At 34.0% G+C, this 16,618-nt stretch overlaps 1 protein-coding gene, 1 long non-coding RNA gene and 1 other non-coding gene across 3 annotated transcripts; all 3 read left to right on the forward strand.

The window, feature by feature from the left end:
- Positions 1–230: 230 nt before the first annotated feature.
- Positions 231–10,677, forward strand: LOC107477540 (DEAD-box ATP-dependent RNA helicase 5). Its single transcript, XM_016097579.3, has 7 exons — positions 231–494; positions 1,365–1,943; positions 3,587–3,675; positions 4,917–5,016; positions 6,120–6,374; positions 6,887–7,047; positions 9,822–10,677. The coding sequence occupies exons 1-7, from the start codon at positions 339–341 to the stop codon at positions 10,120–10,122; spliced, it is 1,641 nt and encodes a 546-aa protein (XP_015953065.1). The 5' UTR covers positions 231–338; the 3' UTR covers positions 10,123–10,677.
- LOC127745987 (small nucleolar RNA snoR138) lies at positions 8,492–8,638 on the forward strand. The gene has a single exon (XR_008007608.1). It is a non-coding gene; the product is annotated as a small nucleolar RNA snoR138 (small nucleolar RNA).
- A 1,017-nt stretch (positions 10,678–11,694) lies between the features above and the next one.
- LOC127745622 (uncharacterized) lies at positions 11,695–15,935 on the forward strand. The gene is made up of 3 exons (XR_008006750.1): positions 11,695–11,914; positions 12,297–12,798; positions 15,282–15,935. It is a non-coding gene; the product is annotated as an uncharacterized LOC127745622 (long non-coding RNA).
- Positions 15,936–16,618: the final 683 nt, after the last annotated feature.

Here is a 16,618-nt window from a genome sequence, read left to right on the forward strand (position 1 = left end):
TCATATATCAACATGTCTAATTTTATTTTTAACATATATTCTTAAAATGAGTTTAAAAATAATATATATTATTAATTATAAAAAATATTTTAAATATTTTATATAATTAAAAATATTAAAAATAATAAAAAGTTTAATTTATATTTTAATAATAATAAAATAATAAAATATTATTATAATTTACCTAAAATTATTTTTATATTATATATATATGTTTCCGTTTTATAGGGTTTAGAGGATGTATTGGATGTCTTTAACGTTCCAACCCTAATAGTAATCTCTCTCGTTCGAACCAAAGAGAACTAAATCATCTTCCTACAAGCCAGGTAACTGTAGCAATGGCAAAGGGTGATGATGCTGTGAGAAGGAAGAAGAACAAAGCCATATGCAAAAAGCTCAGAAGAAAGAATGACTCTTCCACTGTCTCTGCCAAGGCAGCTGCTGCTATTGCCGCCAAGAAGCGCCGCAAGGCCGGTAAACGCCGCATGTGCCAGGTACCTAAAACAAATCCCTTAAAAACTCTCTACCTTTTCTTCTCTTATTTTCCCTTCGATTACTTTCATTTTCTTGTAAGGTTTTACTTTATTCATTTATTTTTCATTTCTTTGGTTCCGCTGTCAAGTTGAATCCGTAGTTTATGACTTTATCATTTCATCCTGTATACTTCACTCTCGCATTACCATCATTCTGGAAGTACTTGATCGCATTTTAGGCTTTTATTTTTATTTATTTATTTATTGGTTTTTATGGTGAATTTAGAACAAATAAGAAGTTACCTTAGACAGGGCATTTCGATGTTTTAGCGAATTTAATTTAGAGCCATAGAATTGAATTGTATACATAGAATGATAGAAATGCGTGCTAGCATGATAACAAAAATAGATCAATGCAATTGTAGGGAAGTGGAGTTTGATTCTTATTAACTCTCATTCTAAAGGAAAAGTTTACTTAGTAGATGATATAACTATTGTTTCTGGTTGAAATCAATTAATTTGTAGCAGTTGCATGCTCTTTGTTCTTTGTTGAAGACACACCCAGAAAGCATTGGTGCTCTTATTGCAATATTATATATATGTTATTAACAAATTCTGACAAAGCCTTATGTTTTATTGAAAATTCTTTTCTTTTCTTTTTTACAGTCAAACACTAAATCTTCAGTGTGATTCTTCACATCTATCCTATTTTCAACCTGCATAAACCTTCACCCACCTCTTTTTTGGCGAATTTTCACATGTCCCATGATGTGTCTTTCTCCTAGAATGAAGTAAACTTGACCTTGTGATATGACCATATTAAAATCATAGCTACTGTGAATTCTTGTGTAAAAGACTTGTGGAAATGACTTTTGTTCCTTGGTATTTCAGGGAATGTGCTTTAGTCTGCCTTCTCCTGATGATCCATTTAATGATCATCATGGGAAAGAGATATTTAAAAGAAAAGCTCCTGGAAAGAAAAAATCCACCACAAAAGAAAAGGTTCCCCGTAGAGAGGAGAGTGCAGCTAAAAGGGAAAACACATTTGGTGGGAATATTTCTAAGAAATCAATTTGTTTGCAAGTTGAAAATCAGCCTGTCATTGAGGTGACCGACATGGCTGACCGTTGTGGTGGTGTGCAACAACGAAATTGTGAATTGTCAGAGTTGCCTTCTAAGTTTGTCTTTTTGTGTCTAAGTTCAATTGAAAATGCATTGCACCATGGTGATGCCTATTCTGATGGAGAGGATAAAATTTTGTCTGTTGACACATGGGGATTAGAGTTTCTAAAGTGTTATTCTACAGGGAAAGATCTGATAGAAACCAGTGGAACCTCTGCCACTACTGAGCAAGTTGCGTGGATTGTTTCTGGTGTCGCTGATACATTTGTGAGAAAAGAGAAGCAAGGCTTATCTCTTGGCAGTCCTTTCCTTTTATTCCTTGTACCTTCCCAAGAGAAAGCTTTACAGGTCAGATAAACTTCCTTCCTTGCTCATGCTTACAATTTCAATGTTGGTCCCCCTTTCATCCAGTAAAAAGTTAGTAAAATAATTCATGCTCCCACCAACTTCTTGTCCCTCACATATTTTCAAAAGGGAGATCGAGTTATGGAACTTTTCAGGCCATCTTTAAATGATATTTTTTCAAATACTGGAAGTCTGAATTGTGTTCAGATATTCTAAAATGGCATAATTTTAACTATATTTGAGATTGTGTGTTGGTAGTGCTGCATTTCATTTCATTTGTGAACACATAAACATTATGATAGAAAGGATTTGGTCACTGAGTTTCATTAAACACTTAAAACCGTATTCTCCTTATCTTTCTGCTTATGATGAAAAAGATTGGGTCTCTTGAATCATCTAGGTTGGTTTCTTCCAAGTCATACTTTGAATTCTTGAGTATGCCTACAATGTGAGTTACACTTTTCTTTGAGACAAATTTGTTTAGGAATTCAAAGTTGTTCGCATTTTGTTTGGATGCTTGTCCTCAATAGCATAATGATAAGGGTGTGGTGCAAAAAGTTGTCCTTTGATTTTTTTTTTTTTTTTGCTTTTTTTCTCCTCATACATGTATTCTGTTGTTGTAGGTCCATAATCCACATTGTTGTCTGTTTGATTCTTTTTCTTTTTTTGGGCATTGTTTGGCTGTAAATTATGTATGGATCAAGCTTTTACACTTTGGGAGACATTTGGCTTGGCTCAAAGGGTCTGTGTGAGTTGTTGTACGCTAAAGTTTGTAGGCTTTGAGACTCAAAATCAAGCTAAAACTATGTCAATATTACCTTCTAAGTGTGGTGTTCTGCAAATGGTTTCTCAAGATATGTTTCTTTGTAGATAACTAGATATGTAGAGAAATTTCAACGCTTTGTTACATGGCTCAATCTTGCAGTAGTTTTATGGTTTATTTTCTTTCTTTTTGGTGAGGATATGTTATCCTCTTTGTACTATTTTGTTTTGTAATAATATTTTTGTTTTTCTAAGAAAAGAAAAGAATATAATGGAAGAGACTGATACACTTCGTATGAATGCTTGCAAGAGTCACTGCTGTCTGTAGTTCATGATGTGGGCCTCTTTTGTCTGCTCAGAGCTTTGTTTGGGAGCAAGAAATTGAAAGAAAATAATGGAAGTTATCAAAGAAGAGAGAGATAAAGAGTTCAAAGGAAGAAATATTGAATCTGAGAACCTTGTAGAATTAATGCATGAATGGTTACGCAATAGATGTATCATGTTTATAAATAGGCTGAGCAACTTCTATCACAAGCTAAGGACTTGGATGTAGACGTAGAGCATATTAATTAGAGTAACTACATTGAGATCTGATAGCGTACTAAGTACCTACAGATTAGTACTAACTATAGTTCACTTCATCTGAAGCTAATAGAGAAGAACCTACTTTAAATAGGCTGGTGCTTATACAACTAGAGACTTGGCTGTTGGAGCTGATCGAACACACCCTATTACATAAGAAAATACATGATGTCTCCTCTCCAGTATGTGCTATGTGATAAAAAGGGAATGGCAATTTCGCAACTTGTTTCTATTGATATGCATTTTGCCATTTGACTCGATTGGTGATTACTTGGACTCTGAAAATTGAAATTGATATGCAGGTCAGAACAGTGTGCAAGCCTTTGAAATCACTAGGAATACATACAGTGAGTATTCATTCAGGTGCTACCTTAGATCATCAAATTCAAGGGTAAGTGTTGGAACTTCCACTTTGATTTTTCATTGTATAGATATTGATTTGTGTGATACTTAAGGCACAATGTTGAGAGTGCATATGTAAATTTTGGCTCTGATCATTCTCTTTATTTTTCTTGGATAAAGTGCATTTAACTTCAAGTTCTCTTAGAAACAAATTATACTATGAATAGAGGAAGAACAGACATAGTGGACAAGAGATTATCTTAATACAAAAATGGATTATGAAAAGCAAAATTCATCAATGAGGTTATGCTTTTTATATCTTGACATATCTTCAAAAAAAGGTTTAAAATAAAAGAAGCTCAACATGTTGGATAGAAATCACACACTGAAATAAAGTGCAAACAGCTTTAAGTCAAACAGGGGCCAAACCTCTAATTCTATCCTATATGTGGAAGCGCTTTCAATTTGTATGTAGTGCTTATAATTTGTATGTTTAAATTTTTGCATAAAAAAATTCTTATGTTTCCATTGCTCATTCTCTTGGGAGTGCATCTTCTTTTGTTTCTCTGTCTACCTTGTCCTCTCATTTTGTATTCTGTTCTCTCTTATTAATGAATCTCATTTTCAATCGGAAACAGTATTAACGTGTTTTCCAGCAGGACACTAACTAATGTCTTACATTGTCCTTTGATCAAAGAGGTTGTTCTATACTTGCAGGACCAATCTAACATTCCCAAAATTTTCAAGAGTCTGACAATATGCAAGAAAACTAGAGAGAAATGTGTATTATTTCCTATTTGAGATATCTGATTAGCTGACTAGTTGTTCCTAAGAACTAAGGCCCATTAATTACTTACCAGCGATTGCTAACAATCTCTTCCACAAACACATGGAAAACTGTTGTGGTATTAATTCTATTTGACATAAATGTCCAATTTAGGGTTTGACTTGCATGGGGCTTTGAACCTCTAGATATGTTTGTCAAGCTAGAAAGAGGTTGTACTTACAGAATGAGCCAGGCTTAAAGTGGATGGATTGGATACAAGAAGCTCTATATGAGTAAGGAATCCCCTTTATACAAAGGTGGTCACTTGAGGGGTTAGCAAGTGCAAGTTCTTATTAGTCTACTTTTAGTAATTAATGTTGTTCAAATGAGTTACTTCACCTTTGGGATCCTGATTTGAATGAATGTTTTAATATGCAATTATGCATGCACACACTTATTGATCTGAATGTTTTTCATCTTGCACTAAATCAGCTTCTTATAATTATGTGTTCTGTCTTAAACAGGTTGAGAAGTTGTGAACCTGAGTTTCTTGTTTCTACTCCAGAGAGATTAATGGAGCTTCTATCATTGAAGGCCATTGACATATCTGATGTCTCCATATTGGTAGCTTTTCTTTTCAATATCCAACTGTAGAAGACATTTTTTATTATTATTATTATTATTTGGTGTTTTCATACCAGTTTAATGGTCAAATTTAGAAATGTAGAGAATTTAAAAATTATATTAATATAAAAATAAATGAATTTGAAAAAGTATATGTCCCTATTACTTATGGTAAAGATTAAAAAATTTATTGCAGCACGAGTAATTTTGAACTTATAATGGTTCAAAAGAAAGTAATAAGCAAATTTACATTTTGAGTATTTAAAAAAACTTCAATAATGTTAATTTATGAATTGAAAAATAAAAGGAAAAAATATGTAAAAGAAAACTTCACATTGGATTTGAGAATTTTACCATTATACGTTTGTAATGGATGAAGCCACACTCTGGTAATTTCTATGGTACTCAGGTGAATCGTTCACATAGCCCTTTTTTGTGTACCAATAGACTTTCAACATGTACACCACATGAATGATGATAATATGGAAATATTTACAAAATTGATGTTTGACCAAAAGTCAAATATTTCTGGCTGTACAAATTTTATGCACAGCATATTATTTTTAAAATATTCATTAGTCTTTTATGCAATTGATTGTTGTGGTTGCTGGAGCTTGAAATGATGGAGTTGCTGAGTCAGTTAATGAGGTGGGTCGGATTGTTGTGCTATTGGCTGGTGAAGTGGATACAAGAAATACTGTCGGGGGAGCAAGGAGTTAGCATGCAGGGGGTGGTGGTCAGAGGGAGGAGGGTGTATGAGGATTCAAATTGAGGGGGAGAGGGTTTCAAAGCTTTGTCAATGCTCTTCCTTAATTCTCTCTTGCAATATTGGGATTCTTAAAAGTCTAAGACCTACTATTTAACATAGAAAGTCTACAAGAAGCTCATATATACACGTGCTTAGTTCTACCAGGCCAAATCTTGCATTTTTTGGTTGTGTGCAAACTACAGTCATTTTTTAAGTATGAAAATTAGCATGGATTCAAAAATGGGTTTCTTCTCATAAAGAACTAATTTTATCACAAATAGTTCTATTTCAGGTATCTTTTCGTGCATAGTTCATGCTATTTATCATCTTTTATTACTTTTTTTGTATGAAATAGGTTGTTGATGGGCTTAGTACTGTTTGTAGTGCTGGTTACGCTGATACTATTAAATCCATCAAGTCATTTATTTCCAGCGATCCTCGTGTTTTGGTTTTCAATGATTCCTTTAACCATACGTCTATCCCAATGGTTCGGCATCTTCTAAATGGGTCAATCTGTAGACTCTCGCTCAGTAATAAAATTACCAGCTTAAGTTCATGCATTATCCAGTCTGTCCGGGTGTGTACATCAGATGAAGAGAAGCTTCTTAAGGTAGGTCATTCTATTGTTTAAGTTCATGTATTGCAGTTACTACTTAGTTACCCATTTTTTACTGTAGTAAATATTATCTTCTTTGACATTATTAACTGAAATAAATTAAAGGGCACTCTGGGTATTTTTATAGGAAAGAGTAATTTGTAATGTTTTCTTAGCTTGTAAAATATTGTTTACTCATATATTCCTAATATTGTATTACTTAAATTTTCCAAGAAGTGCATATTGTATTACTTAAATTTTGCAAGAAGTGCTACAGTCTTTGTTACTAATTTCAAGTTTTTAACCCAATGAAATATAATGTTATTATTAAAACTATAAACACGGTCGCAATTTCTTTTGATTTATAAGCATAGGATGATTGTTTTATGAGGACATGAATTATTGCCATATCAACAAAAAAAAAAAAGGAAAAAGGAAAGACAAAGCAAGGCAAATTTACTGCCATTGGTTAAGCATTTGTTATATTTATTTGCATAGACGGATAAGATTGTGTTTTGTTCTTGCAGAGCACTGAAGCCCTTGATCAATTTCGGAGCAGCTGTTCTCATAATTCAAACATGCTATATATCTTAAGGAAAGACATCAAGTGTAATAAGTTGGTCAAAACTCTCAAAGGAAGGGGTTGTTGCATTTCACTTGATTCTAATACTGCAAGCTCTAATGACAGGTAAAAGCATCTATTAATTAATGCTTCTATATACAGTTTGGTCTGCAGTTTTGTTTCATACACACCATTTGGAAAAGGAACCCTGTTGTAGTGCGTTTCCTAATAGTTTCACTACTCCAAAGATATCCTTAAGAAAATATCAAGGTTAAGAGAAAAATGTAGTATAGGTTTGTAACTATTAACGTGGGATATTCAAAGGTGCTCATGCCTGTCAGGGCATCTTGACATGCCAGATCTGTGTCTTCATGCCATGTTTATTACATCACCACCTTTGAAGATGTGAAAACCCTTTTGCCCATACAGGGTTCATCTCATTCACCTGAGGTATACAAATTGACATAGAACATGTTTTTATTTTATTTTATCTCTTGATCTAGCTAGTTTATTTTGCTTAATTATTCTAATTAAAGTCTATTTTGGTTGGCATCCGGTGTCACACCCTAGGAAGCATTGATACCGCAACACGCTTTTTTTATATTTATAAAATTAGTGGATACAACACGTCCAGGATATGTTATATAATAAAACATAAATACTATATTAAAATAATGTAATGTCATATTGTAAATTTGAAAGTAAATATAGCTGCATAAAAAGGTCTTAGAATATTGCAATTGTTAAAATGATGTCTATTGTCCTAAATTTTAATCCACTCCCACTGTCCTGTTAACGGAAAATGTATCAATTTCTTCTCCTCTACGCCCATCATCCGCAAACACCACAGTTTCTATATCTGGTTCATCTATGTCAAATACTAAACTTTACTGAGATCAGGGCTATTGGCATCAACTCTAATATCCCACATGCTAGAATCCCCTTTTTGTAGTCTTACTTTTCCTAGATAAAAGCCCAAGATTAGTAGGAACGTATACCAAAGTCAAAGCTGTGTCGGGCGTTTGAAAATAACAGAAAAACAGAGCGACATTGCTAGAGATGTTGTAGACTCACGCATCCATATGTTGCCGGCATATCCAACTCTGATGCGCATTGGACGCCAGTGCGCGAAGCTTTTCGGCATGTCGGTGGTTGCTAGGTCACACAATGGTCAAGACTCTCAAATAGGAGGTCTTTTTCCATTCCATTTGATTCTTATGTGTCAAGCCTAGCTATCATTTCAAATCATTCCTTGTTATTTATTTTGGTCTAGAATTTTGTATGATGTGTACCAATGTACCATTAGCAAACAGGTCATAAAATTAGCTCAAAGGAAAACTAACCTCACAAAACAAATTCAATTGAGAGTTGAAATGTGTAAAAGTTGTAGGCATCATTTGTATAGTTTTGGATATCCTACTACTAGTCTACTATATACATGAATCTTGTTTAGAGTAAATCATTAGATTAATCCTTGAAGAGAATTGTTGGATGTCAAGTGCTATTTAAAAATCACATTATTCTCAAGTTCAAGGATCTTTTTAATCTTTTTGAAAATATTGTTTTCCATCTTGCCTCCGGAATAACCAGATGGTGAAATCAAATCTATAACCGTTTAGTTCAGAAGGTGGCAAATATCAAGTGTCTAACCCCGAATACGTTTGAGGGTATGGAGTGCTCTTCTTTTAGCTCCTTACCTAGATATATTCGGATATCCATTCCTTTATTTCTTTGCTACAAATTTTCTGGTTAATTTTTGTCCTGAATTGAATTAATTAATTGCAATTGTACTTGGGCAATTCGTATAATTTTTCAGCTATGTTACTTAATTAATTTATTTATTTTTTGTTTGTTAAAAGATCTTAAAACATATCTTCTACACATCTTCTATAATTTTGGATAACCCACTAAATGTTTTCTTTTAGAAGGATATAGGTATATGAATGAATTTCATGTATTTTGATTTGATATCTTAAATGGGATTTCAATTTCAAAAGCCTCCACATGAAAGCCGAAAATGACTAGTTGAAGATCTTTGGGTTTGCATTGAGACTGAAAGGTAGAGGGTTTATCCCTATGAATCTTTGAAGGAAGAGAACACGTGTATTTTTGTTCTTTTCTCCTCTAGTTCGGGACAGTACTTCTGTTTCATCCACTATCCATGTTTAAAAAAACAAAAAGGAACAGATGTTACTAAAAAGAGTGTCTTTAATGTTCTACTGTCATTTGCTTGTGATGCTAACTAAAAGAGCAAAAGGTTTCTCTGCTATGGTGTACTTTTTAGATGTCTAATAATTTGTCTTCAATAATAAAGAAATTTCTAAAACTCTTGTTAGAATCATGGAATTTCTGCAACCCCCTCTCATCACACTTTAGGGGAATAAAGCCTTTCCTGCTAGTTTCCCACTTAGCACTTAGATTATATGAATTCTGAGCTATCATGGTTTATTAATAGAAATTGAGATGATTCATGTCAATTGTTTAACAGTATACACTCTCCATATTCTTAAATAAGTGTCAATTTAGGAAACTTTATATTAATTCTTTTTTCTTAACCATACCCCCTACTTTTGAACTTCTTAACCTCAATACCTTTTAATCATTTTCTTAATCCATTTGAACATTTATAGTTAACCATGTTCCTTTTAGAATTAAGTAATTAACCAGAGTCCATCTTTGATTCGAATGAGATTCTTATTGGATGCAGAGATATAAAATCTGTATTTGACAAATTACATATCTGACAGTAAATGATGTTGCATTTGAAAGATATAAAGGACTGACTAACAATACAATCTTGAAGTCTAAACCAATGATTCTTGAAAAATTTCATTTTCATGATGATGTAAGATGCTATACAAGTGTTTTTCTTTTTATGATGCACTGTTTCATCATTACAGAGTGGATTCAAACAGCAGATCAGGACCAGTGGTTTCTGCAATAGATTTGGAGCATCTCTCCACTGCAGAGATAGGGCGGTATGATGTTGTAGTCTTACCTAGTTTTGTCCCATCCATGGACACTTACATCCATATTTTGACAAAGATGGCGCGCGAAAGTGTCAATGGTGTTCTGCACAGTTTCTTAACAGCAGAAGACGGAGAACTAGCTGGGCAGCTCATCAGCATTCTTGAACAATGTGAGCAGGAAGTACCTGAAACCTTGCAAGATCTGCATCATAAATCCGAGATGAAAAAATGAATGTTGAAGGAGCTTTGGTCAATTATTTCCTTATTTTCATTTCATCATTGCAATTGCAATTGCAAGATGAGAGCATGCCCTTTCTTGGGGAACTATAAGCCTGCTACTCTTGGAAGCTATGCTGGCCTTGGATATCCATCATACCTTTTGGTGGCATAATATGATAGAGAGCCTCAATAATCGGCAAGAACTGCAGTATTATGCGCCTTTCTCTTTGGATTCTGACTTGAGTAGTGCAGGTTCAAATTTTGATACATGTGACCACCTTTGCAGAATTTTGGTTAAGCTGTAATGTTGTATCGTTAATAAAACATTTTTAGTTTATTTAATTTTTTTTTGTATGAGGATATTCTTTTGGAGTTTTGTATCGGCAGTTATTCCGGGGGACTCGCCAAAAGAAAAAGTGAGAACACTTCCTTCATCTGATCGTGGGAAACTTTTTGTATCGATTTTATTGCCTCTACCAGAAAATTTGGAGAATATGTGATTCCTTGTTATTTAATACAATGTACCTAGTCGACATTCAATACATTTTACGAAGTGACTTGGGAATGACTTGAACTGTGCTAAAATATCCTAAGTAAGGATGACAACTCGTTTTTTGGAAAGTACTTTACCTACCTCAGGTTGAAATTATCTATCATTATCTTCGTCTCTATAGATTATATGTTTCCCCAATTCAAGAACCCTCTTTCCATTCTCTCTCTCTTCATCTCAGTTCTTTGCTTCTCCTCTCTCTTTCTTTCTATTCTTCAACTTCTCATCTCCATTCATGCCTTCTTTTTGGAATTCACTCAACAGAGATTAATGAGAGGTCATCACCTCTGCGCACGTTTCCACAATGTTTACAACTACAATAATTATTACTTGTCCTATAGTAGGTCTAATCTTTGGTTAACCCTTTAGTTGTATATTATATCGGTTAATGTTAGAAGGTTATAATTTATTGTTAATTATTATTTTTGGTCAGCAATTAGTTAGTAATGTTATCAGAATAAAAGTATTAGACTGATAATTAAAAGTGGTGGTGAATACAAAATAAAATTGCTGGCTCTTGAGTTTTTATCTTCTAACAATTTAAATAAAAAAAACCTTTTTAATAATTTTCTTACTTGTATTTGAGAATAAAGTTTCCAACTAAATAAAAAAAAAAATTTAAGAGAAAGAAAAGAGAAGAGAGTGCACTGTGCAGACTGCTGCGGAATGTGCTCATGACCTCATGTAGGAGCGTACGCGGGCTTTGCAAATGTCAGCGGATTTATGTTGTGGGCTGATTCAGCTCGGTCAGCCGAAATGTGGCCCGTTTAAGAGTTGGCTACATTGCCCCTGGCTCGCGTTTTACCGAGGTTACCTTTTAAGTAGTTGGAGTGGTTGTCCAAAAACAGTTGATGGAATGGTTACTGAATTTCAGTCCAAAAAGAATGGTCTCCAACTCCAACGTCAAAGTCATAGGGCTGGTTGTTGTGCTTTGGGCCCTTAGTGGGCCTTGCACTGTCTAAAAAGAAAATCATAGGGCTGGCGGCGGGTTTAAGAAGTAAACCCTAAATGGGGTAGGGTTTAGACGAAGCTATATATAGTTGATGTTCCAACCCTGATATCAGGCTCTATCCAGAAAGAGATTTAAACCTTCAGAGTTTAATTCTCAAGCTGGCGAAGGATAGTGACGCCGTGAGCCCGTGGGAAGGAAGAAGAGCAAGGCTATTCGCAAAATGCTCAGAAAGAAGAATGATTCTTTCACTCTCTCTGCCAAGGTGGCCGCCGCTATTGCTGCCAAGAAGCGCCGCCAAGCCTGGTAATCATCCCACTTTATCCATGGTGCTTTATCTCGCATTTCCTTCATTTCTCTCATAAAGTTAGAACAAATAAGATGATACAAAAAAGAAGAATGAGTGGAGAAACGGAGAAGTTGCTTTAGACAGGGCATTTTAAAGTTTTGAGAGAATTTAATAATAATAATAATAATAATCTTCTGTTTCTGTTTTTAATTTCTTATTATCCCTCATTCTAAAGAAAAAGAAGTTTTAGTTATTGGATGTGAGCGATGTTTCAGCCAATTTCTTGACGAGTAAAGTTTTACTTGGCCCACCCTCTAGAATAAAGTAAACTTGTGATATTATAGTCATTGTGAAATGCAAATGCTTGTACAAATGACTTTTTTCTGAATGGTATTATAGGGAATGCGCTTAAACCTGCCTACTATTGATGATCCATCCAATGGTCATCACGGGAAAGGAATTCAAAAGAACAACGCCTGAAAATAAGAAACTTGCCATGAGAGAAAAATTCCTCGTTGGGTATTTTTGTAATTTCAGCACAAAGGGTATTTTTGTAATTTCAGCCCAAAGGGACAAACTAGGATTTAGTGTGATTCTTCTAGTACTCAAATACTTGACCTTGCAAAATTACTATTCTGGTCCCTTTGTCTTGAAATTACAAAAACATCCTCTTCAACCTGTATCGGTTGACTCATTGGGGACTGGGGAGTAGAGTTTCTAGAGTGTTATTCTATGAGGGAAAGATACGATAGCAACCATTGAAAACTCAGCCACCATTGAGGAAGTTGCATGAGTTCTTTATGGTGAAGCTGATGCACTTTTGAGAAAAGAGAAGCAAGCCTTAACTTTTGCCTGGCCTTTCCTTGCATCCCGTGTACCTTCCCAAGAAAAAACTGTACAGGTTAGATAAACTTTCTTCTTCATGCTTGCAATTTCTATGTTACTGCCCCTCCCCCACCTATTAAAAATAAGTATACTTATTCATTCTCCAACTAAAATTTCACATTATTAGCTTGTGATGATGAGAGAGTCAAAGTTTTCTCCACTATTGTCTCTGCCTACTTTCTAGACTTGCAATTATTTGTAAAGAAAGTATCTACTACTTCCAGTTCTCTTATTGCTCTTTCTGAAAATTCTTGTTTTTTCATCCTATGCCTCTGGAATAACCGAATGGTGAAATAAATAACTTTTTGGTTCAGAAGAAGGCAAATATCAAGTGTCAAACCTTGAAGATGTTTGAGTGCACGGAATGCTCTTCTTTAGCTCCTTGCCTTGATATCTTCGGATATCCATTTCTTTTGTTTCTTTGTTGCAATTTCCTTCTTTAATTTTCAGCTTGAATTGAACTAAGTTTAATTGTAGTTGTACTTGGATAATTTATATTATGCTTTTCTCATAAATATCATACAATGGTCCTTAATATTCTTTTATCTGCAAACTGTTTTTTTTTCATTTATTCAAGAAAACTTAAGGTATCTTCTGTATTTTTTTTATAACTCATTCAACATTAATATTTTTCTAATTTGATTATATTTTTATAGTATAGGCAGATAAATTAATTTGAGTTTATTTTAAATTTGAAAAATTGAATGGGGTTTATATATTTAAAGCCTCCATCAGAAAGCTGAAAAGTGATCAATTGAAGATCTTTCAGTTCGCACGGAGGCAGAAAGGGATAGGGTTTATCCCATCGAAACCTTTGAAGGATTAGGACAAATATGTTTAATCTTGTTCTTTTCCCATCTTGTTTCGCACAATTTTTTTTTATTTAATACATTATCAATGTTACAAAACAAATAAAAAGATGCTTCAAACACACCACAGCATTAGTTTGTGAGGCTGACTTAAAGAACCAAATGTTTCTTTGTGTTTGTCTGCCTTCTACCTTTTAAATGTTCAATTATTTGTATTTGATTGTAAGAAAATATCTTAGAATAAATAAATATCTTTAAAAAAGATCTTCAATCAAATAATGGTACCCAAGCATATGTTGCGAATTTTCTAATTAATGTAATCTCATAATGTGGTTACCGTGAGTTGTCACTTGTCAGGTTCAGTAGTCTCATAAGTAAAACACTTTGAAAATTGTTCGTTTTTCATCTTATTGGTTTGAAAATAAGTGTTTGGTTTAGAAGAGAGCAAATATGAAGTGTAAAACCCTCAAATGGAATGCTCTCTGTTTCCTTACCTGCATATATCTGGATATCCATTCCTTTTGTTTCTTTGCTATAATTTTCTTGTTTAAATTTCATCCTGAATTGAACTAGTTGAGTGTAATTTGTGCTTGGAAAATCCATAATATGCCATTCTCGTACGTTTCATGGAATGACACTTAATATTATTTTGATTTACAAGTATTTTTTTAATAATTAAAAAAACTTATCCTCTGTATTTTTTGATAACTTACTTAGTGTTAATATTTTTCCAATTTGATTTGATTATATTTTATATTATAGGCAGTCGAATGATTTTCGTATATTTTGTGTTTGAAATTTTTAATGGGATTTAAATTTCGAAAGCCTCCACCAGAAAGCTGCAAGTGATCAAATGAAGATCTTTCAGTTCGCACGGAGGCTGAAAGGGACAGGGTTTATCCCTTTGAATCTTTTGAAGGAAGAGAACAAATTTTTGTATTCTTGTTCTTTTCTCATCTAGTTTCGGACACTATTTGCACCCATTATCAATGTTACAAAATATAGAAAAATTAAAAATGTTACTAAAAATAAGTTGTGCTTCTAACATTCCACATAATTAACTTGTTATTCTAACTTATCGAGCCAAAGGTTTCCCTGCCATCATCTTTGGTTTCCCTTTTAGATTTCCAGTTATTTATCTTCATTTATAAAGAAAATACCCTGGATAAATAAATTTTTTAGAAAAGATTTTCAATCAAATAATGCCATCTAAACAATTTTTGTTGCAGTGTTTATAAATTATTTAATATCAAAATGTGGTTGGTTAGCTATATTTGAATTATAGTGGTCCTGCTATGTTCGAAAATTCTTGCTTTTTCATCTTATGCCTTTGGAATAACCAAATGGCAAAATAAATAACTGTTGGTTCAGTCAAATATCAAGTGTCAAACCCCGAAGTTGTTTGAGGGTACAGAATTCTATTATTTTAGCTCCTCACTTAGATATATGCACGGATGTCCATTTTCTTTTTTTTTTTAACTCTCATTTTCTTGTTTAATTTTTGGCTTGAGTTGAACGAATCTGAGTGTAATTGAAGTTGGACAATCTGTACTGTGCTTTGCTCATAACTTTCATGGAATAGCAATTGATATAGGGGTCTTTTTGTTTAATTATTAAAAAAAATCTTAACCTATCTCTTGTATTATTTTATCAGCGACTTAACATCGGTGTTTTTTCACAATGCTATCAGTTCCCCTATTAATAGCCAGCAGAAGAGACTTTACAAGCTTATTTGGAAGACTCATTTACCCTCATTCGGTTGAAAGCTTTCACGTGGCTACTTGCAGAGAAGGCTCCTCACCAAGGCAGTGCGACAAAGAAGAATGATGACAGATTAAAGCGCCAAATGCTCTGTTTGAGTCTATTGTTGTTGGCACAGATAGCTCTACCCATCTGAATGCTGTCAGGGTGATGAAGAATGTCTTGTCTAATATTTGGCTAGATCCCGCCAATTGCAGGTGTTTGGAAGCTTAGCACGGATGTTTGCCAAATTCGAAACCATTAAATAATATACTGCAACAAAAGATCTTAACTTCGAAATAAAGACCCAATATTTCTAGGATATATCAAACAGCAAGATATAGAAATAGAAATGAAATAGGTAGTTAGGTTTTACAATTTATTGCAACTAGAATGAGAGTCGCTCAATAGAATTATGATGTAACAATAATTGAAGAAAGAAACTTACAAAAATATGTGTTGAAAGATTCAGCAAATGCAAAATATGTTAGTCACACTTTCCCTCACCTTGAGTCCAGGGAAATGGGATTCCTCACTCTCAAGTTGTTATTCTTTTCTACTGTTATTCTATTTTACCTATTATAATATAACTCCTTTTTGAATATTGAGATCTTAAATAACTCTTTTGGCTTCTTTACAATGCTTCTTTTTTATTTCTCCATATGATGATCCTTCATTCAATTGGGAGCCTTTCTCACTCTCTTGCCAAGTGGGCTTACTTCTTTAGTAGATTTTCTAAGTTCTACAATCCCTTTAATTGGGCTTGTTTGTGGGGTTGAGCTTGAATTGCTTGTATCAGCTATCCTCTCCCCGACCATGACCTTGCCCTTCAGGTCCAAATCTGGAAACATATGTAGCAGTTGGTAGAAGCCATCCAAGTTGTCTCCTCCCGTGGTAAGTCTTCACAATCCATGAAGACCTGTTTCACTTGTTTCGCATCTCTCAAGACGAGCGCCTCCCCAAATTCACTGTAGGTGTGGGTTGAAATGCCGCAGATGCTGCAGCCAGCACCGGGGTTGCAGTCGATGGTTTTCTATGGAACTCCTTCAACATGGAAATATGGAAGATGGATCGGATCATATCGGCAAATTCGCAGTAAATATCCGCATCCGATCCGAAAATTGTGGATATGAGCTGATCCGCAGTCTGATCAGATCGTGGATATCTGCTTTGCATCCGCGTATTCGATCCGTGGATCCGTAGATCCGCACAATAATAATTAAAAAATATATATATGTTTGGTATTATATTTACTTATTTGTATATTTTAGTTAGTAGCTGTTACTT

Source organism: Arachis duranensis, chromosome 3, assembly GCF_000817695.3.
Source record: "Arachis duranensis cultivar V14167 chromosome 3, aradu.V14167.gnm2.J7QH, whole genome shotgun sequence".
NCBI classification, from domain to species: Eukaryota; Viridiplantae; Streptophyta; class Magnoliopsida; order Fabales; family Fabaceae; genus Arachis; species Arachis duranensis.